This window comes from Astatotilapia calliptera, chromosome 7 (genome assembly GCF_964374335.1).
Source record: "Astatotilapia calliptera chromosome 7, fAstCal68.1, whole genome shotgun sequence".
In the NCBI taxonomy this organism is placed as follows: domain Eukaryota; kingdom Metazoa; phylum Chordata; class Actinopteri; order Cichliformes; family Cichlidae; genus Astatotilapia; species Astatotilapia calliptera.
The window spans coordinates 45243655-45266014 of record NC_137428.1 but is presented as its reverse complement, the minus strand read 5'-3'; the positions used below and the strand labels follow the sequence as shown (position 1 = coordinate 45266014).

General features: G+C 40.5%; 2 protein-coding genes across 2 annotated transcripts in view; both read right to left on the bottom strand.

Moving 5' to 3' along the window:
* Window positions 1-352: 352 nt before the first annotated feature.
* On the bottom strand, window positions 353-17578 carry wnt2 (wingless-type MMTV integration site family member 2). Its single transcript, XM_026174717.2, has 5 exons — window positions 17042-17578; window positions 16078-16298; window positions 10189-10466; window positions 9664-9928; window positions 353-1411 (listed from the first exon to the last, which is right to left on the bottom strand). The coding sequence occupies exons 1-5, from the start codon at window positions 17122-17124 to the stop codon at window positions 1206-1208; spliced, it is 1053 nt and encodes a 350-aa protein (XP_026030502.1). The 5' UTR covers window positions 17125-17578; the 3' UTR covers window positions 353-1205.
* A 1778-nt stretch (window positions 17579-19356) lies between these two features.
* The window catches only part of asz1 (ankyrin repeat, SAM and basic leucine zipper domain containing 1), a 33441-nt gene continuing 30437 nt past the window's right edge, over window positions 19357-22360 (bottom strand). Inside the window, exons 12-13 of the mRNA XM_026174720.2 lie at window positions 22095-22208; window positions 19357-19761 (exon numbers count right to left, since the gene is read on the bottom strand). Of these exons, the coding sequence (XP_026030505.2) occupies window positions 19588-19761; window positions 22095-22208 (288 nt within the window). The 3' untranslated portion in view covers window positions 19357-19587. The remainder of the gene's footprint in view (window positions 19762-22094; window positions 22209-22360) is intronic.

Here is a 22360-nt window from a genome sequence, read left to right as displayed (position 1 = left end):
TGGATGTAGTGAAGGAGGATATGGTTGCAGAAGAGAATGATAGAGTTAGGGTGAGATGATGCTGATCTTCTGTTAGGACTTCTAAAGGGAGCACCCAAAAGAAAATGATCATTCAAACAGAATCCCTGTAGATACTTAAAAATATAAGGTCATAAATGTAAAACTTTCCTCATAAATACAGTAAGATGCTATGTCTGTTATCAACATTATGGTTTACTTCTAGCCTTTTTAAAAGACTTGGAGAAGATGGCACTAATGTAGGACATCAGTGAAATTGCTGTAGGTCCTGCCCGCATTAATTTTGCACTGTTTCTGAGTCAAATGACAGTGTCCACTCATTTTCCAGCTGCTGTTTTCTACTAAGTAAGGAGATTTAATGATGGAGAGAGAAAACAGCTGAAGGACCATGTTCTGTGCATATGGTGGTACCTCTGGAGCAGAAAGCCTCTAATGAGCAGACAGAAAGCGAGAGAGAAGCTTGTGATACGCTATGTTGAATGAGACTGGCGTGACAACAGCTTACACTGAAAGCACGCAGGGGAAAAGAACGCTGGTCGTACTTTATGTTGTAAATGGTTTGCTGACAAGTGTAAGGTGCCACGAGAACAAATCTAAACAACAAGCTGATAAACTGTGTGGAGAGCTGCTATGTGTTAAACTAGAGGTGTTGAAGGCTTCACAGGAGCAGACCAAAAACCTCCATGCATGTTGATTCAACAAAACTATAAAAGATATTACACATAATTTAAGTTATATTTCAGTATATACTTGGTCAGTCCTTGGGGCCTGTTTAAGCAACAGTTCATCTCCAAACCATCACAACTGGAGCCAGCAGATCAAATGCTAGCCTGTTAGTCTCAATAGTATTTTTTTGTGTTGGTTCAGCAGGAATCTGAAGCATGATTTGACTGATACATTCTCAAAGTAACAGCTACAGACATTCAGCAGTCAGGCTTTAAATGTCTCTGAGTCTGGAAGTTCTTTCCACGTAGCATCCAAAAGAAGAAAAAGATGTGAATTTTTTTGGTGAGGAAAAGAAAAAAGTGTCTGAAAACCTAACAGACCTTCAGAGGGCTCAGAACTAAAGGCAGACTCGAGATTATCAGTTAGATTGTCGTAACAAGACATCAGGTAGAGCTGAGGAGGAACGGGGGGGACTCTGGATGCCCGATATGAGGCGTCAGTCAAGTTTAGTGGTGGCGAGGTCACGTCTGGCCCTTACAGGTGTGCACGTCGACCTGCTGGTGGCAGTCACGGCAGTGGACTGCACAGCACCACTGGAACTTGCACTCGCACTTGGTTGTGCGGCTGATGCGAGACGTGTCGTAGCCACGGCCACAGCACATCACTTCGCAGCCATCTACACCTCGGGATGTCCGGTTGCAGACCCGCCCACCTGTCCCCATCGACCCTGGAGAGAGAGCAAATGAGACGCGGTCAGTGAGAATAAATTTAGCACAGTATGACTATTAATTTAAAATGAGTTTTTGATCTGTGGGACCCACCCTAATGGTGAGAACATAAGTTATTAACAGTGGAAAATCAAAACCTAGACAATGTATCAAAGGAACATAAACACTGAACACTAGTTTAGTAGAGAGTGCAAACACTTTGTCTTCCAAGCTAATGTGTTAGAGGTAGGAAAAAGTATTGGGGTCAAATTGTGATGGGTAGACGACTGGGTCACAACATCTCCAAAACTGCGGCTCTGGTGGGGTGTTCCTGGTCTGCAGTGGTCAGTATCTACCAAAACTGGTCCAAGGAAGGAACTTTGGCAAACTAGAGAAAGGGTGATGGGCTGCCGGTCTGATGATTCAGGTTTTTCTCTTGCATCATGTGAATGGCCGGGTCCATATGCGTCACTTACCTGGGAAACACTTGCTACCAGGATGCACTATGGGAAGAAGGCAAGCTTGTGGCGGCAGTGTGACGCTCTGGGCTATGTTCTGCTGTAAAACCTTGGGTCCTCCCATCCATGTGGGTCTTACACCACCTGCCTAAGCATGGTTGCAGATGATGGTATCCCCCCCCCTAATGGCTGTGACTTCTTTCAGCAGGATAATGCATCCTCGGTCATTTAACAGTGTTTCAGGAATGGTTTGGGGAGCACAACAATGAGTATGAGGTGTTGACATAGCCTCCAAATTTCTCAGATCTCATCTGTCTCATCCGGACACCCAAGTCTGATACATCGAGGCCCCACCTGGCAAGAGCGGAGTCCACGCCTCGACGGACAGGACGTTCTGACAGCATGCGTAGTGTGTGCATGTCACTCTGTCTGTAAACACGATAGCTAAAAAAGTTTTAAATTAATTCTGACAACTCTGATACTTTTTAGGGGAGGTAGACTGGGGACATGTTAACAATACTTCCACCAAAGTCTTCAAGGTGAACTCAATGATTTATTGGTAGAAAACTGACAAAAAGCTGTAGAAACTATGATTCTTACAAGTGTGCTGTGTCAACGTATAGAAAGAATGGCATAAAGATTTAAAATGTCACATTTGACCTCTGACCTCACTTCTATATTACACATCAGCCTTTCTTTCAAGTTGACCACAAAATGTGATCTTATAAGTCAAGAGAAAGACAAGGAGCTGCTCCCGAGCGCTGAAACTAAAAACATGGACATAATCAAAATTATAATCATTAGATGTAAACTTTATTCTGCTTTATCGCTACATAGTGTAAAATGCCAAGTTTAAGTCTACTTCGTAATTAAAGGTTCTTAAAAAAATGAGGAAAAGTCTGTATTTACCTTGAAAAGTGTTTTTCTCACCAGTATATTAATCTATCATACTACAGTAGAAGGATCTGCCTTTCTGATCACTTCCTACTGCAGTTTTTCCACTGAATGACATTTATACTCACTAAAAGCAAAAACATGTTTCAGTAGTTTCCTTCCAAAAGGAGATTTACTGATGGAACAGTTTAACACCTACACTGCCTGTGATTTCTAGTTTAAGAAGTGACAACCCTGCTGGGAAATAACTGGGACGTCCTAAAGGAATAAAGGAAAAGTGTTCATGAAGGTATTGGTACTGATGCTTAAAAAATGGACTATAGCATCGTGGAATGTGACTTGGCAGCAGTTGAGCCACAATTTGGCCAATTAGAACGGTTCTATTAGTTTTTAGAAGCCAATAGGAGCAGAGTATAATGCCAGTACGGTGAAGATGAGATTGGGGGGGGGATAAGTAAGATGAACGAAAGTGAGATGAGAGATTGATGATAGGAGCCATCAGCCTGCACTCCCACACTTCATCAGCTGTTCATTTTACAGGAGACATCCATCACCCACACACACACACACAGATACTGTACACACTCACTTTCTCCTGAATCCCAACTCCGGTTACCCACACACACACTTTACGTCGCCACAAACACAGTTAGCGTACCCGAGCTTTGTATGCAGAAGGAATAGCTGGAGCTCAATTTATGATGAAGCTGTGTAGGCCTGCAGATTCGACTCAAAACCATCCACAGGAGTTTTTAGAGGGACTTTTATTTAGCAGTTTCAGCAGCTTTGATCCACTGATGTTAAACATGAGCAACAGGAGTGTTTTCAGTCTGCTTTGGATGATCAAGCCCAACAGAATCTCACACGTTTCTATCTAACCGCTGTGAGCAGAGCGTTTGGGTTATAGTGTCTAGATCTCCAGATAACTTCTCTTTGATAGCAGCACAACAAACACAGATGCGCCGGGTGTGGGAAAGGATCATCCCTATGATTTCAGCCAAAATAAAACACATGGGAATGGACGCTTTTGTGACACAATCTGCGCTGAAGTCATACTCTTTCACGGTTTTTGATTTCATGCTCAGCAGACGTCCAGGAAGCCTTCAGAGCGCTAAATTGTAACAAGGTTCTCACGGCCTGGCTTTTATAAAATATCGACTTTTTAATGAGTCATCACAGAGCTGGTAATGCTATTCAAAATATCCAAATAACATCATTTAGGATTTGCGGAGTTCGGGAGTATTGAGTATTGTATTGAGAGAAAGACTTCATCTCTCTTTTTGACTGAGATATTTATGTTTCTGTGTAACAATATTGTTTTTTGCCTTTCTTCCCCCCAAACTTTACCAAGAAGAAGCTGCATCCATATATCTGTCAGATATGTGCAGTTTACAACTCTTCTCTACAATTCTGTTCAATATCTTGTTGCATAATTACACACATTAGTGAAAGTGCAATCAGCCTTTCCTTCTGAATTCTCATTCACATCTTTTCTTCATTTTATGAGTTGAACGACTGTCATTCAGGAGAGACTGAGTGAAGCTGCTGCTCCTCAGCGTCGAAGCATCGAAAGGAGCCCGATGAGGTTGTTTAGCCATCTGACCACGATGCCTCCCAGATGCCTCTTAGTTGAGTCGTCTTGGACACGTAGGTCATTCCATGGAAAATCACTGCCTGCCCCCCACCTGTCCCCCCCTTTGAATAAACTAAAAGGGATGGAGACAGCACAAAAGACACACTACTTGAGAATATTAAAAAAAATCAAAAAAGCTGGAAAAAATCAAGTGGAAAAAGTACCAAATTTCAACCCAGCCCTATGCAGGTTGACAGAGGTCTACAGGACAGAGGCTAAAATATTGTGTGACTTCTTCAAATGTGTCGATTATTCTAATTATTAGCAGAATGAAGAGCATATTCTGAGAGAGTCATGAATGAATCTTTTCAGATTTGACTGATTTTATATGGAATGAGCCATGTCCTGGCAGGAGCTGAACCTGGGGATATTAGATATCTTGGACTGGTTATTTATACACATGCACCTGATGGATCATATTACAGTAGAAAAGACTGTTATAACAATAAGCTATGTGCTGAAAGAGGTCACAGCCATTAGGGGATGTGCACCTTTGCATGGCAGTAACATCGTCCTGATGACCCTCGTCTGCCAGAGTGACAACAAACTGATGACTAAGTCCTTGAAGAACATGGTGCTCATATATTTGCTAGTTCAAACAGCTTGCATTTAAGTCTTTATTTACTTTACTTTTTTGTTTTTGAAATTGTTTATGTTTGATCCATTTACTGGTGGTTTTAAAAAAAAAAAGATCGTTTCCACAATCTAGATTTTGTTGATGTGAGGCTTGAGAAAAAGCTTTTTATGATCAAAGTAGTTCTGGTGTAACCGATAACGCTGCAGTCGTTCGTTGCTTTTAATCTCACAGCCTTTTCACTTCAACATCTTGATAAAGCTGCTGTGAAACATCTGAACTTTAGTGCTGTTGAGCTGCAGATGTTCAGCCAGCAGAGGACTGCTGCTCTGCTGGGCAGGTGTGACTGTTACTGTCTGACTGTAAAGCACAAGTGTTACTGAAAAAGAATGCATGTGTGTGTTCTGCTGACTTCTCCTGTATAAATAAAGATTTAGAAAAAATTGGCTTCAAGTACCATCTCAAACATTGTTCTGGAATTTGCTCGTGTTTACATTCTGCTTCGCTCTGCGTGTACGCTCCTTCTGCACCATTCCCTCGCCAGGTAATATGTCTGGACATGACCCGAAGCCCTCCCCTCTCTGGCAGCGTGCCCGCCCGTCATCCAAAGTATGCAGCACTGCTAGGGGTGACATCACGGCCAGAGTCTTCCTCACAGCCCTCGATCGCCCTGCGTCTGCTTATTGAATTAAGATGAGGGGGCGCCGAGAGATGAGTTTAGCACCTGAGCCTCAGGGCTGAGGGAAATTGATTTCACACTTTAAAGAGGCACAGAGGGGCCGTCTCGCTATCTCTGTGGGCCCCGAGCCTGTTTGTGGTTTGTGTGTGAGAACAGATTTAGTCTGTTTCTTTCCATGAGTGAAGGCGAGTTTGCATGTCTTTCAGAGCGCGTGCACGTGTGTGTGTCTGTGTGTGTGTGTGTTGGGAGAAAGGCTGATTACTTTTCATGGTTGTGCAACCAAAAAGAGGGAGCAGGTGACTCTACATACAGTACATGTTATGATTGAGAGCGAGTTTGTAAGTCTGTGGTTGTCTCATGGGAGTTGGTCTTTAAAGAAGGCGTATGTTACGCTCTCATGAGAGGCCCACTGTGTGTGTGTGTGTGTGTGTGTGTGTGTGTGTGTGTGTGTGTGTGTGTGTGTGTGTGTGTGTGTGTGTGTGTGTGTGTGTGTGCGTGTAACCTCACCCTGCTTACATGTACACATCCCATAAAACTTCCATGTCTGCTGTAATGCCTCAACTTGTTCCCAAAAGCAGGGCATAAGACCTCCAGGGGGCTTTAGACAAAGCAGGATTAGGTGCTTAGTGCAGTAACTTCAGATTTAAACCTGAGTTTTCAGTGTCAGGAAAGTGGTTCATGCCTTGTTTGAGTACCCTGCCACTGTAACTTTTACTACAGATCTAATAAGAGTATCTTATATTTGAGAGAAGATATCAACATGTTCAAAACCACTGACCCATCAATTCTCTGGAAAACAGAATCACCATTCCTAGAAGATCCTGTGCACAGTCAGAGGATCTACAGTTCTACAGACCATCTAAGGTTTTTGTGTGTTTCACATAAGCATCAATAGGAAATCTAATCTTCTGAAGAACAACTTCATAGTTTTCATTTTTTACTTCTTGTGAACAAAAACTATCACAGCCCAGCCGAGGGTGAGTTTGATCTGTTAGAGAGAGGCAGACATAAATCAAAAGCATCACTGAGATACGAAACTCAGTTACCTTGTACTATTAACAGCTGTGAAGCCAAAACTGAACTTAAAACTTGATAGACTGCACAGCTGTTAATGAGCTGCAGTTATTATTGTGTTGTATGCTACTGGAGAGAAATTAACCGCACATGTGCCATGTTCTCTGAATTCCCACCAGCCAAAAACTGTGCGATCCGACAGCAGTTTCTGAATGATTTTCAGTGATAACAGGTTCATATAAAGTACTGACAGAATGCAATAATAATTTATTCATAACATTTTGTGCATATATGTATTTAAATAAGATGTTTGTCACATCCATCCACTTGCATTTGTTTTATTCTCTAAATCTGCTGCACCTGCTTTTGTTTGCTGTGGTAAAACTCATTATTCTTTATTTTCAGTTATTTAAGAGAGACGATCATGTGATGTACAGCAGTTTAATTATTTCTCTGAGGGCGGAAATTATATTTTATGATAAAAGTTCATTTTTCTTAGTATATGCTGTCAATTATAGTTCTTTGGAATCTGCAAAAATCTGTAATGGCAGATCCCATTAGTCAGAAATAATAATGGAATAGGTATGTCACTGTGCTAAAGCATCACAAAACTGTTTTTATTACTATTGTTTTATTTTTCTAGGTTGGGTGGTTTCATGTGAATTGAGTGAAAATCTTAAAAAGCTTAAAACTTTCAAAAATACCACTGGGCTGAAATACAGCACACAGATGTACTGAGCTGTTTTACAATAATCACTACAGCACGGCTGGACATTTGTGTAACACCAATTTGTCCACCAATAGTGGAGAGATTCAGCCGCCCAAGTTAACAAAAACACTCTCGTATTTACAGCGGCAGCAAAGGCCAAGCTTTCTGAGGAAATGGATAAAACAACAGCACTCATTCAAAAACAGTGCCACATGGTGGTGAAAGTTACAGCTAACATCAGTCACTAACAGAAAGCAAAAAAACCCCAAAACAAATAACACAACAAAAATAACAGAAAAAAAAACTTTCACGATTTAGTGAGATTAAAAAATTATGTTTTTGCTCATGAGAATATTCACTGCTCCTACCTCCCAGGAAGTCTCTCACTTCTAAATTTCTCAATGAATGATTAAATTGTAAAAAAGAAAGAAATTATGTCTGGGTGGAGTGTTTCGGCACACACACACACACACACACACACACACACACACACACACACACACACACACACACACACACACACACACACACACACACACACCTCTAAAATGTGTGTGTTTGGTGCTCTGCCACTGAAATCTCTCCCATTTTGCAGGCCAATCATGCCCTCAGGTGTGTGTGTGTGTGTGTGTGATTTATGCACTGGTGATTTATAATGATGTGTAGTCCTCTAAGATTTCAGCCTACAGAAGTGTGTAATGGGTCTTAAACTGGCTGACACCCGATCGCCACGGATCATCTGCCGCCTGTCAGGCATTCACCTCCACCTCAAGACACTCTCTCATGGCCTTTATCTTCATTCTCTCATAAGCTTTTCAAACGCAAACATTTTCTTTCTCACGCTTGCTCTGCTGTTGTAGCTTTACATTGCCCTCACACGAACACGCTTATGACACACACACCCAGAGCCACCGTAGTTGCTGAAACACAACTACATTTTATGTCATCTAAAGTTAAAGATCAGTTTTCAGTGTGGATGCTTCTTCAAATCTGAACGGCAAAGGAAAAAACATTTTTTGCTTCCTTGAAGTTTTGAGAAACAGGACAGCAAAATAACATTTTTGCACTTTGAAACATTCACTAACAGCCTCGGTGGCTGAAAAATATTCCTAAACTGCAAAAAACAGAAGATCCTCTGAATCTGGCTCCAAAAGTAATCCGTGCTCATAGACTCGCCGTGTTAAAATGACCAACAGAAATAAACATGTTTACAGCCCGTTTGTGCCTTTGGAGCACTAACACGGTGAAGAGGCTCATTCTGGAGTATTTGTAATGGAATTATCTGACAAATAATAAGGTCTGCCGTGCGGTGCAGCCCACCCAAGAAATCTGTTTTCAGTTGTAGCAAGTTACACTACAATTATGGAAAACTGCTAGTCTGTTACTCAGTGTACTAATTAGAGTTAGCGGTTAACATGGCAGTAGCCAAAAACCTAACACTGAAGCAGATTTCGAAACCAATGGTTGACATCCCAGTGACTGCTTGACACAGACAGCGGGTCTATGAAACACGTGATGCTTAACAGTCCTCGGCTGTATATTGTGTATGAAAGACTCAAAGTGTGTTTTTGTCAGTACATGTATGGTACTGCTGACATGGCAAGAAGTTGCCTGCCAAAAGAAGAGTGCTTTTTCACACTCACCAGTGTGGACTGTTTAGACTTGGCAGTGTGAGTAACGCATGTTTCACGCATTCTGAAAGCTGGAATTGCCAGCTTTCAAATTTCTAACTTCCAACTGGATCAAATGCACCATTCGATCCAGTGTGATCAGTGTGATGGTGTGAACAGTGGTCCACTGGGACTACAGGTGCGGGTGGAGGTGGGTTTGTTAGGTGTGCGTGCTTTGGTCCCAGAAAAGTCATGGGAAAAAACCCCAAAACAAAACAAAAAAACCCACTTTAACACGTTCTGGTACACAATGGTGACAGTAAAAGTAGAAGATGGACATGTTTGAGATGCCAGCAAAGTGGAAGTGTTTTAGAGATGCAGTTCAATCAGCTTCTTGAAATCAAGCATATGAAAATCTGTTCACACCACCTCCTCTTTTAAGGATACCAACCAGCTGTGCTGTTCAAGTGATGCACTTAAGTTCCAGAGTATTTACTCTGGTTTATTAAATTGAGTAAATTAGAGCATTTAGGCTTGTTTGACCAGATTACAAATCAACATTTTTCAGCATGTAATTTGGAAGTGATTAAACAAACCTCTAAATGGTCTGAACTGGATGTTTATGTGTCTTTGACAGGTACGTTTTCCACTCACTGCTTACTGGGATCCAACAGATCCAAATGGTAAAGGTCAGTGTTTACCTGACTCGTGGTCCCGTATGCAGTAGTCTGGTGAGTCCTCCAAGTAGACGAGGTCATTCTTGCTGGGACGTTTGAAGTGTGTGTGAGCGGCCGTAAAGCCTGTGCCATACTGATTCACTGCAACCTGCACGGCACCGTTGTACCTTTTCCGTAGATGGTCACCTGTGCGGCGGAAGTCAGCCATGGCCAACCAGCAGGTCCTGATGCTGCATGACCCACTGACACCATGACATTTACACTCCAGTGTCATGAAGCGCTTCACAGCCTGAGGAGCACAACAGTAAACAGATTTAGTAGAACTGGTGAGTGAATGGTACTAATTTAAGATTTTAAAGCCCAAGATACAAATGTAATGATGTTATGTAGATCTAAAAACAGTCAAATTCATTTTCAGCGTTTTATCAATGTGTTTCTATTTCTGAGATTCTTAAAATGTTGGATGAAAATGTAAAAGTTATGTAATTTTAGTGTCTCTGGCAAAACTGAAGGACTTTAAAGTCAGTTATCCATTCAGTGCTTCCTCACCTTCCTGCCAGCTCTGTTGTTGTGCAGGTTCATGAGTGCACGGGCATCCCTCTCCTTCCTCTCCTTGGCATCCACGAAGGCTTGGCTGAAGCGTATGGCATGCTCCACATGGTCACTACAGCCTCCCCAGTTGAAGGAGCCTTTGGCATCCTGTGATGAGCCCTTCTTGGTGGGATCACAGGAGCAAGAATCCAACTCACCTTGGCTGCAGGCTTGGGCCAGTGTGTAAACCACTCCAGCTGAGGAGATAGCGTAGACAAAGGCCACCTCACGGCTACCTTCACAGAGAGAATTATTTTTTTATTATGCAAAAAAAAAAAAAAGTTTAATTACTCAGTTTTTACCCAAATACCGGTAAACAGGAGCCAAAAACCTTGTTGATTTCAGCTATTTGTGGGAGTCTCTCATTTGTCAGTTAACACTAGTGCTGGTAAACTAGCTAGTTTAGCAAGGTACAGCTGTAATTCACTGTAATAGCAAATAAGACGCCAATATTGGCTAGTGGAAAAACAGGCTTACTGTAAAATAAAATTTACTGATTGGTGAAAATGAAATTGTCCTTAGTTTCCTTTAATATAATCAAATGCTCAGCACAAACAAGTAAACACCTGTCAAAGATGAGTAATACTAGAAATGCCCTTTATTCTCAATACAATTTGAAGAGTTGAGTTTATTTTAAAAATTTCTCTGCATATCTTTAATTAAATTTCCTTTTTTTGCACTGGGCTGTAAATATTTTTACTCTTTAAATCTCAGAATTTTCATATTACAGTCTGTGGGGAATCCTCAGACTGCATTTTTGACACTTCTGCATCAGCTTTATTTTTTTATTTTTTAGCCCCTAAAACGATTGACATTTACACATCTGCCACAAATGCATTCAGTAACATCATTTATAATTGAGAATTGTTATTTTTCCCCATTGTTGAGAGTGGATCAGTCAGCCGCCTACTGCATATACGGTACGATATATACACCCGTGTCTGTTGCTGTCTGCTATAGGCTTTTATTCAAAGCATGAAAAAAATACGTCATCTCCAAGATGGATAAACAGCTAACATTTACCAGCAGTGCCCTGATAAGGAGCTCTTATCTCCTTCTGCATGTATCTGATGAAAGATCCGAGCAGGATCAAAGGCTCAGGTGGGGAAAGGGTGTGTGTTGCATCTAACCCCTGCCAAGGACTTGTAACACACATGGTAAATGGCCTGTATTTGTATAGCGCTTTACTTAGTCCCTAAGGACCCCAAAGTGCTTTACACTACATTCAGTCATTCACACACACATTCACACACTGGTGATGGCAAGCTACATTGTAGCCACAGCCACCCTGGGGCGCACTGACAGAGGCGAGGCTGCCGGACACTGGCGCCACCGGGCCCTCTGACCACTACCAGTAGACAATGGGTGAAGTGTCTTGCCCAAGGACACAACGACGAGACTGTCCGAGCCGGGGCTCGAACCGGCAACCTTCCAATTAAAAGACAAACTGCCAACTGTTAAGCCACGATCGCCCCACATGAATGCTCTCACAGTGATTCTCACAAAAGAAGGACTTGTGACGTGTTTAGAACTGCAACTACTGATCACATCCATAAGCTTAAGTTTCCTAAATGTTAAGAGGTCAACCCTGATGCTTTTACCTCAAAGTCAAAAGAAACACTTTTCACCTGCTGAATTAAATGCAGGATGATCTCAGCATCACAGCTGAGAGGAACACCTGCAGACAGAAATCAGGGCCAAACTAAATATATGAAAGCCTATTTTTACAAGAACAAGCCACTTAAAATGTATAATCATTTAGAGCCATCAGTGTGCACTTCAAATAAATATTTAAAAACAGCCTTCAAGCTCCATCTAAGATAGTACATTTCTGCTACGTAAGAGAAATAAATATAGGAAACAGCATTCAGGTACACAGCTGTTAAAATAAAGACAATTTATTTCCCCCCCTATTAAAAAATGTAATGTAAAGAAGCAAACTTGATGTTTTCATCTGATAAATTACATTTTTAAAAAAGCATTCTTGACATTGTTTCAAGCTCCTTTTCTGCCTGTGTGGGTTAACAACACAATGTTAGATATGTTATCATATTTTATATTATATCATTGATGGCAATGAATTAATTCATTCACTTATGAAAATTCTAATTAATTTAACCTATAAGGGATTCCTCTAAATACGTTAAATGTGTTAAAACAAAGTCAGTAAGACTAATGAAACTCAAGTATCACAGTAGCACTAGAAAAAAAGAAGAAGCTCCCAGCTCTGCCAAGCACACACTGTGATATCAGTATGTGGGTGTCTGGGTCCAGCAGATAAGTTGAGCGTGCCTAACAAAGTTAATAAGGAGGACGCTGAGAGAACACGACAACAGGGAGGGAGAGCTCCTGTGTAATTGTTTGAAATTAGCCTACTGACACTGACAAGAAGGCGCTTCAGACGGGGCCTCAGTGTGCCATGATAATGCTGTGTGACATGGCCGGCGCCTGGCTGGGAGGTCCAAATACCACATGGCTGATTAGAGGCCCAGACATAAAACTAAGTCGTAGGATCCGCATCACAGGTTAAATCTCGGGGCATGGGAGAGGAACATCAGGTCGCCAGGTCCTGATGATCCTCCACAGGCAATATATTTAAAAAAAAACAAGAAAGAAGATGTTTCAGCTTGCCCTCGTTGGAGGTACAGACTGATTTTAGCTGCTGAGATTTGCCATCACATGACAAATTGGACGGGACGCTTTTGTTCAGACTCCAATCTGTAACAAACAGTGACAGGCAGCTTACTGATACTCACCGCTTGGTTTCCGACGCTGTTCACACTTTATTGCTTTGGAAGAGTCATTTGTAATACTCCCCACACCCACCACTCTCACCAGAAATACATGAAGAGGAAAAACTGCCTGTGTCCTCTCTGGATTTCTGAAACTCTCAATAAATCAAGTGTCTTCTCCAGCAAATCACCAGAGAGGATAAACAGTGCTAATAAACTGAAGTAGCTCTTGAAAGTGGTGGGATTACTTCTATTTCAAAAAAGTCTAAAATTTCTGCAGTTTGTCATTTGAACGAGCTGAGCGGAGAGTAATTAGCTCTGCTCAGACAGCAGCCCAAGGGAATCGAAGGGACACCAAAACACTGTGATGACACCAAATCAGTCATGAAGTCACTGACTCTACAGACACTGAAATCTGCATAACACTGTAACAAGTTAATTAGTTATTACTGATTAATCTTGTATACTAAATAAATAAATAAAAAAACCACACACCTAACAATTAAAATTCCAATCAAATGAGATAAAAGCTGGAGTTTCTCTCTCATCAGTTACTGGGTGACATTTTTGTTGAATAAATTATTTGAATTATTATATCAGAATTATTACGGATACATTTCTCCAGCCATGGCAAATTGTTTTAGTAGGACATTTGTCCACCGGCCTTAAACAAAATACTGAGTAACACGATAGCAACCCAACACAAGAAAATGAGGGAGAAACCAGTTGGCTGCAGTGACGTGAGAAATGCACGATTGTAAAGTGAGACGAGGTGTGGAATGCAATCCACCTCTGTCGACAAAAAGGAGCATGTCTGCAGAGCAACTATCAGTTTTCCAGAAATCTTCTGAGTGGCAGTAAATCTGCCCGACACTCTAAAAACTTTTGTTTGTGCAGATTTGTCACTTTAATTTAAAGACATATGTCAAACATGTTTTCGATGTAACACACGATCATGCAGCGATTCATCTTCAGGGAGTGCCAGCAGACCTGGTAATGTAAGCCTGCATGTGCTATAGCAGGCACTCTGCTTCAGTGTTCTTACCTATGCAGCGATTACGGGAAAGACAGCCCGTCAGACTGATACTCTATAAAAACTCTCTGTACCCTCTTCACTGTATCTTATAATGATTAATATAAGGATGAGCATATATATATATATATATATATATATATATATATATATATAGTAAGAAGATAATCATATTTTTAAAAAGAAGAAATAACTAGAAAGTGCATTTTCTGAAGAAACTGCAGTGTGAATGCTTGAATCTGAATGTATGCACTGAAATGAATAAAATGTTGAATTTAATTTAAAAATCTTGAATGAGATAAAAAAAAAACCCGAATTTAACCTGAAAACAAAGGTGCTGAACTGCTAAAAGCTGAAGGTTACACAGAAGAAGAAGTTGGAAAAAAGCTGAAAATGTTTTAATTGTAAATTAGAAAAACCTAAGAAATGAGAAAAGAAAATTTAGAGTCAGAAAACATCTGAAAGAATATTAAAAGGTCATATTCTTTGAATCACTGAATGACTAAAATGTGATCCCTCCGCTTGGATCCACACAGTTTAAAAATTTTAAAAGTGTGAGCTTTGACAGACACGGTGTTGGAAAGAGAACAACGATGGCGACACTTTGAGGGTAAAATGATGGCTTTAACACTGTGGACACAGCAGCAGTTGAAAGAGAAGTGTTTAAGATGAATCTTGGCAGAGAGAGAGAGAGAGAGAGAGAGCTCGTTAAGCAGGCAGGTGTGAGCCTGGTTGCTATAGTGACTGCACCCAATGGCTCCATACACACGACACAGACATGCACCTCACTTTTCCTCCTTAAAATGAACAGAAAAGTCAGGCCGAAACAAATCGTTCCCAAATGAAAAGTAAAACTCGTATTGACGAAATTCTTTCACCGTGAGCGACAGCAGCTTCTAGTCTACCAAATTCTCAGTTTTCATGTCTGTGGAGTTTATTATATGGACGTGGTGACAGTGGAAAGACACCATGCTCTTCTGATTTTCAAACGAACCTTCTGAGCCATTTTAACATTAGAGTCTATGGAAGAGTTGGAGGGAGGAGGCTGTGCATTGGTGACATTTATGAAAGAACCATAACACCTAGGACAATAGTAAACACATTGGATGAAAGAGGACAGCGATGGCTACGTTTTGAGGGTAAAATCATACCTGTAGAGCAAACGCTGCGGACACAGCAGCAGTTTTAAAAAAGATTTTAATATTAATTTTTTTGCTCCTCTCACTCTAGCAGTTGAGCTGCCTCACTCTAGCCCCAACATTCCGTCCCATACACACCCATTATAAACTCTGAAACGGGTGAAAAAACATCATGAAACTTAAACTGGAACTGAAGAAAAAGTATAATAGATATTGAAAAGATAAATACAAGTTGAATAGTTGAATGTCTTGTCTTCGTTTTAAAGTTTGAATGGTGGCTCTATGTGAACGTATGTTGAAGTAGTAAGAGTTTAAAAATGAGTAAGTTGAATGAGAATTTGAAGGGTCTCCCCATTGAAATACATGGGAAATTTTTGTTGAATAAAGTTGAATAAAATTAAAAATATAAATGTTAAAAATGAGAAAAATAGAAGCAGTCATGTCCAAAAGATGAGGAATCTAATGGTGTTTGAATGGTTTTTCTAAGTTGAACGGTTTTGAAGGAGTAGGAGTACAAAAAACGTACGGAATAGATAAAACGGAATAATAAAGATTAGAAGAACAATACTGTGAATGCTTTTCAAGCATTCACACTAATTATTCAAAAAAATCACATCTGTGACCAACATTATGCTTTTATCCACATTGGATAAACTATTTAGTTCACAGCTTTATTTAACTTTCACCTGATGGATTCAGTAGCACAAAGAGAAATAGACAAGACTTTTTTTTAAAGTGGGTCCAAACAGACTAAACTGTGAGTTTATTTTTAATTTCTCAGCCGTCTAATCAACATGTAACCTTCATTTTCATGGCAGAACCCCTGGACCTTCTTTGAACTTTATATCGAAACTTTTTTTTAAAAATGTAAATGTTACTTTTTTCATGTTAAGGTAGAATGAAGGTCCTACTGTATTTTGGCTTTAACACTCCTGAAACTCACTGCGTAGCAGCAGACGTCCAAAGAGATTGTGGTCCCTGGCTGTGGTGTTGCAGTTCCAGCGGTGGTTGCGGAACTGGTACTGGCACTCTGAGATCCAGTCCTTCATCCCAGCCCCGATGGCCTGCATCACTTTGGGGTACTGGCGGCACAGCTGGCGCTGCTTATTCACCAGTCCAGGGATGTTGTCGCACATCACCTGGGAGCCCAGGGTGCCCATGTACCTGTAGAGTGGGAGGGTAAATGTCAAGACAGATGAGTACTTGCAGGGATGTTTCTGGATCACTTTAGTAAAGGATAAAATCGAATAATTTTGTATGTAACCCAACGTGTGTAAAGGCAGCTGTGGATATTTTAAAGCTTTGTAAGGTAATTGAAGACCTTTACTTTATATTAATGCATAAAATAAGAATGCTAGAGGGTGTATTCTTCAGAGGTATCTGTTGGAATCACTCCTAACAAGTCCACACTCCCTTTTACCTGCAGAACAAGATGATGAAAGACTGATGGGCTGCACTGAAGATTAAAGACACAAAGCAGCAGCAACAAAAAAGGAATTATCTCTTCAAATACCATCTCAGTATCACAGGGTACGAAGTAAGGAATTTGGAAACAGGAGCTTTGCAAATATTAATTAGAGATTCAAGAGAAGGATAGCAAATAAAGAGAAATTAAATTATATCAAATGACTTCAGCCTGGAAACTAATCTGTCCAAATATTCAACAAGCTGCAAAAATAATTATGCAAGCCATGGGGGGAATTTAGTCACTCACTGTGGGAACATTTTTGTTAAGATAAAAGGGTGCATATGGAACTGTTTTTTTAAACCAATAATTTACCGATGACAGAATAAGACAACACATTTGAAAGATTATTATAATAGCACATAACCCACGTGCACAAAGTCTTACACTAGCGTTCATTTAAACAAATATGTAAATGTTAAATAATAATAATAATACTTACCACCAGGACGCATCGATCTCAGCTGTGAGCCAGCAGATTGCTACAGATAAATAAAAACATATTCCGCTTGGCAATAAGTGCATATTAACCAAACTCTGTTTCTTTATGGGTCTGGACGGAGCATTTCCACAGATGACAGGAAAAAATTAATAAAACAGAAGCTGAAAGTTGAATCGCCGAGTTAAACTCGCTTTAAAAATGTATTACAAGACAGTCGGAGGACAGACGGTTTGCTCGTAAAAGTCATGGCTGGCTGGGATTCTGCACAGTGGCAAAGCGCTTCTGAAGAAAAGGTTAAGAGCGACTGTCTTAATAGTCCAGAGCAGATTCTCAGGGGAGATACGCGGATGCTGTGCTATCAGGTTCAGATTGCTTTACACAAGGAGTGGGCAGAGTCCCGTCTCAGGAATGAGGTGAAGAAACGAGATGTCTGAGAGTATCTGTTCAGGCTGGTTTGACATCAGACGGGTTTGGCCCGTGTCCAGACCGGAGCTCCGCACCTCTGAGATGTGGTCCAAGTTGATGGGCTCTTCATTCAAATCGCACCGATGAGACGCGCGCAGAGAAGGAGCTAGCTGTGGGAGGATTCACACTCCACGCTTAACCAATGTCAGACACCACAGGAAAAATGCCCAAACCCGCTTAGATTCAAAATCGGGGGACAGGATGATGAATGGAGTTGATGTGCCAGTCCAAAAAAAACAGGCTACAAAAAAACCCAAAAAAACCTTTTACGCACAAAAGATAAACATTATGATTTTTAAATGTTTTTCTCACAGGACTCCGTAGAGCTCAACAGAGAAAAACTCTGGCATATGGTGTAGCGGTGTAATTGATAAGCATAAAGACCCTTTAAGAAAATAAATCAAACTAGTGTTTTGTTTATGTTGAGCGCCCATTGCCATAGCCATATCCCACACAGGTGAATAATATCTCAGATTCCTCACGCATGACGCACTGCTATTTTTACAGCCTCATACAAACTATCACTCTAATAACTCAGGAATGATGGCTTAAAAAAGGAGGAAAAAACTGGGCACCGATTCTCCCAGAGCAGCACCTAAAGGTGATGTGTCCATTTCAATTGGATTATCCATGTCAGTCTTTTTGATGTGTCCCGGTGAAGTCTGTACCACTGTCACACAGCGTTTCCTCCATCTTTGATCTAGCCCGGGGTGTATCTGGAGGTCTGGAGACTTTGACCAGATGAGATTAATGGGCAAATTGGATTGTTCCCATGATCCCCGTGGAAGAAACCCATAAAACAACAAGAAGATTTAGAGCGTTCTCACTGCTCTCATCAGGACTTTGAACACAACTTTATTTTTGCAGCAGCGGTAGTTGTAATAAGCCTGTGATATAAATCCAATTTTATGGGAGTAATTTGTTCACTTCCTTACCAAATCGCATTAAGGTCACAGTTTCATTGCATGTTTTACGGACAGAAAGGTATTTTTGATAATACTTGCGCACAATAAAGTTTGTGAACACTGAAAAGGAAATGGCACAAAATCAGACAATAAGGACTTTGAAGAGTTTGTGATTTTTAAACGTATCAGCTGGACATTTGAAAATATTCAACCAGCAAAAGCTAAATCTGGTCATTAACATTGGATTTCTTTCTGCGATTTAGGGAGAAAACTGATATCACTTTCACACCTATGGTTTGTTTGCCAGACTCAGTTTAGCTACCAGCAAGAAGAAAAAGCACTCTGCCCCCTTCTATTGTTAGAAAATTCACCTATGGCTCCTATAAATGTGATGATTTCCTCTTACAAAATAACCTAGTGCAACAAAAAAAAAACCTCTGATAAACTACTCGGAGAAACTTGGCATTGCATCCTTCTGTATATTTGGGAGAGCAGGCTTCACATTTCCACATGCCTCTAGGTTTTCTTATAGACTGTATATTACAAAGGATCAAGCAGTCGGTCTAAGGACAGCGACTTTGCAAAGCCTTACACCTGTAGTCTTTAAGATGATCAGCAGGGTGCAAAAAGAAGCCCTGTGAAAAAAATGAGCCCACTACCCCAAAAACTTGTAACTTCAACAAACACTTTCCTGATGAATTTATGGTCTCAGTCTGTCACTTTAAGTTTATTGTCACTTTTAGTTGAAAATGGAAAACAAATAGACATGCATGTCACCACAAGTTGAAAGTGCAGTGTCCTTGGTTTCCCAATCAGATACACCACTTGCTTGTCTTTAGTTTCAAAACACTGATGGTGATGGCCAAGACTCTATACTCAACATCTGGCAGGCACCAATATAGAAAGCATCCCGATTTCAACCTTAAATCGAGCATACAAGAAACGTACTCTCAAAAGAAAAACTTTAATTGTTCAAACCATTAAAATATAAAATAACTTAAAAAGAATAAGAATTAAACTCAGTGACAAGTCAAAACAAACTGGGGAAAAAACCCACTGTAGCAAAATTAAAACTGAATGCCTGTCAAACACCCGTAACACATATAAACACAATACTTATCCAACTTTTTAGCTACAGTCAACAAACACAAAAGACCTCACAAATCTGTGAGGCGATCAAAAAGTATCCCTGCACTGTAGGGAAACCTTGCCACTGGAAGCTTTGTAGAGCAGTACGAGGAAGGTGACTCCGAGAGTGCTCAGAGCAAATCTGGTGGTCAGAGACCACATCCTCCTGTTGTTATGGAAACCAGGCTGAGGAGGCTGACAGGAATCTTTGAATTCTTCCATCTAAAGAGAGGACAACAAAGTCAGATTAACATGGGACACACACACAAATACGAATGTAAACATAAAAACACACATCAGACCCTGAGGTAAGGCCAATCTGAACTAATGCAGGAAGTACAAGGGTCACAGGTCAGTTTAATCTAATCCAGTCCGGATTATAGCAGTTGCACTAGTCAGACCAGTGGAAGGCTTGAATGGGTGGGAAACAGCTGCTCAGTCACTGTTGGGTGGGAATCAAATTGAGACCAGCTCGATGTGTGAGTGAGAGCATGTCTGGTCCCATCTCACCACCACAGCATGACTCAGACCTGAGTCACCAAAACTTCCTGTGCCAAATCCTCAGGGATTCATCAGTTAAAGTCAAGTCACAGAGGAATTATGCTGCCTCTGATTTTTCAAGCTACAGGGTGACACTGTCACACTAAATCCCAGTCATGTGAGAAGGTTGGAGGATACAAAGGGCTTAAATTCTGTTTAATACCAGAAATTATGACTTAGGAACCTGTGGTTTGACCAAGAAGGAAGTGCTTCTGGTAAGTGACGGAGGATGGTATTCTAACAGGAGGTATATGCCGTTTTTTCCACTCATTTACATCATAATTACTTTTCTTTAAACAGAGGAGCACAGTCTGTTTGTGGTAATGTTACAACACTAAAGTTTATGTTAAGGTAATTTTAATTTTTGTACTTTTTAAAAAATACAGTTTGATAAATGATTTTAAACTATCACGATTAACACGATTTTCAGAAAAAATGACCTCTGAATGCAGGTTCAGGGTGAGTGGCCCAAGGAATCTTATGCAGTGTCTTTGTGATCATGTATTTTACATGTGGCATAAAGTCTAGTGTAGTATGTTCTGGTGTAACATTTGATACATATAAAAACAAACAAACAAAAAACAAATTTCAAATTACTTTTGTTGTATTTCAAAAAGCCCAACTCATCAGTTTCTCTGCTATGATCAAACTTTCCATCACTATGAGATTTGGCACACAGAAATATTTTTTTTAAATGTAGCTTCATACCTCTTTTCAGTTCAGTAGTTTCCTAAAGGTTCCACGCACATGTTTCCATATCTCTGTTGCTATGTGTTTTAAACAGCAAGATACACAGGCCTCTCTTTTCTCACCATAAAAGCATACACCTCCCTCCACCTTCAGCATCAACGTTATATTTCTGCTACCAAATACAGTGTAGCTGTGCCTGTCTAGTTTAGCATGTACACTGAATCATGTCGCCCTGAAGACCACAACTAAATTACAGGGTCCCAAATATAATAAGACTCTAAACTGATATGCAGGCAATGTGCAAATGGCTGGAGTTTGACATGAGTGTACTTAACTTCACAGGCCTCAAGGTCTGAATTGCAACACAATGCTTCTAGGTGAAAAATAAATTGTCGAGAAATGAAGCCTTCCTCCTGCCACTGTAAAACTTGCTAAAGCTTTTAAGTGGGGTATACTGGCACCTTTTAGTAAGCCAGTTCTGCACCTACTACTATCCCACCTCCTTTTCTTACAACATGCCCACACCTCTACAGTGTGCTCTTTTCTCCCTTTTTAAACTCCCTCACCCCACCAACCCGAATCCTTTCCTTGCTTCCCTCTGCCCCCACCCTTGCCTTCCCTCCACCTCATCGTCTGCATGCTGACAGGTCGATGTCACAGCAGCTCTGACTTATGGGCTGTGAGGATTCTGCTCTGTCAGGAACAACTCTCTCCTCTTGGAATACAAATGCAAACACGCACACACACGCACACACATGCACATAGAGTCAGGTGCACATATGTAAACACTCCTGCACATACCTGTTCGAGCTCGCCAGAATACATATAACACAACATGTAACTATGGCTTTTCCAAACTGCTTTTAATCCTCAGTAGTGCAAAGAGTAACAGTGAGCACTGTATGAAAGCAATTTAAATTGACTTGGATGTGCTTTCAATTTAATCACATATATATCAGTATTAGTGTCAGGTCTGACAGATTTTACTCTTATTCATACTTTTATCTTGTTACCAGTGCATTGACACATTTTGTATTTACTGTTACAATCAACAACAAATGTCATTTTATTGTACTTACATAGCACCAAACCACAACAACAGCCACTTTGTATTGTAATATATTGTAGTACTCCACAATAATACAACCATATAATACAACAATTTATTTCTCCAATGTTGTTATAGCTGTGTGGAGGCCAAAATTACCACTGCCTCAAAAACAAATATACTGTGTATAGATTTTTTAATTTTTATCATTTCAGTGATTTATAAGATAAATAATGTCAAAATGTACATGCATGTGTGTGCGTGTGTGTGCGTCAACCTGGCAAAGCAGATTGCGGAGGCAGGTGACTTCCTTTTGGAGATCTTTTGTCTGGACCACTAGCTGGTTGCAGATGGTCTGAGCCTCCTTCTTTGGGTCCAGGGAGAAAACCAACTTCTCAGAGGCAGAGAGAGATGGTGATGATTTTTATGTCACAAATGTAGTGGGATGAAAGACGAGATAAAAGGAAGTCATGTGCAAAAAATAGTGAATTGAAAACTTTTAGCTGGCAAACACATTTTCCATTAGATCTGTTATACATTTTA

Excerpts from the sequence above, each read along its gene's own strand:
- wnt2 (XM_026174717.2), bottom strand. The coding sequence starts at position 17,124 with ATGCACTTATTGCCAAGCGGAATATGTTTTTATTTATCTGTAGCAATC. Across the intron at positions 16,299-17,041 it reads GAGATCGATGCGTCCTGGTG|GTACATGGGCACCCTGGGCT; the intron begins GTAAGTATTATT and ends CCCACTCTACAG. Across the intron at positions 10,467-16,077 it reads TGGACGTCTGCTGCTACGCA|GTAGCCGTGAGGTGGCCTTT; the intron begins GTGAGTTTCAGG and ends CTCTCTGTGAAG.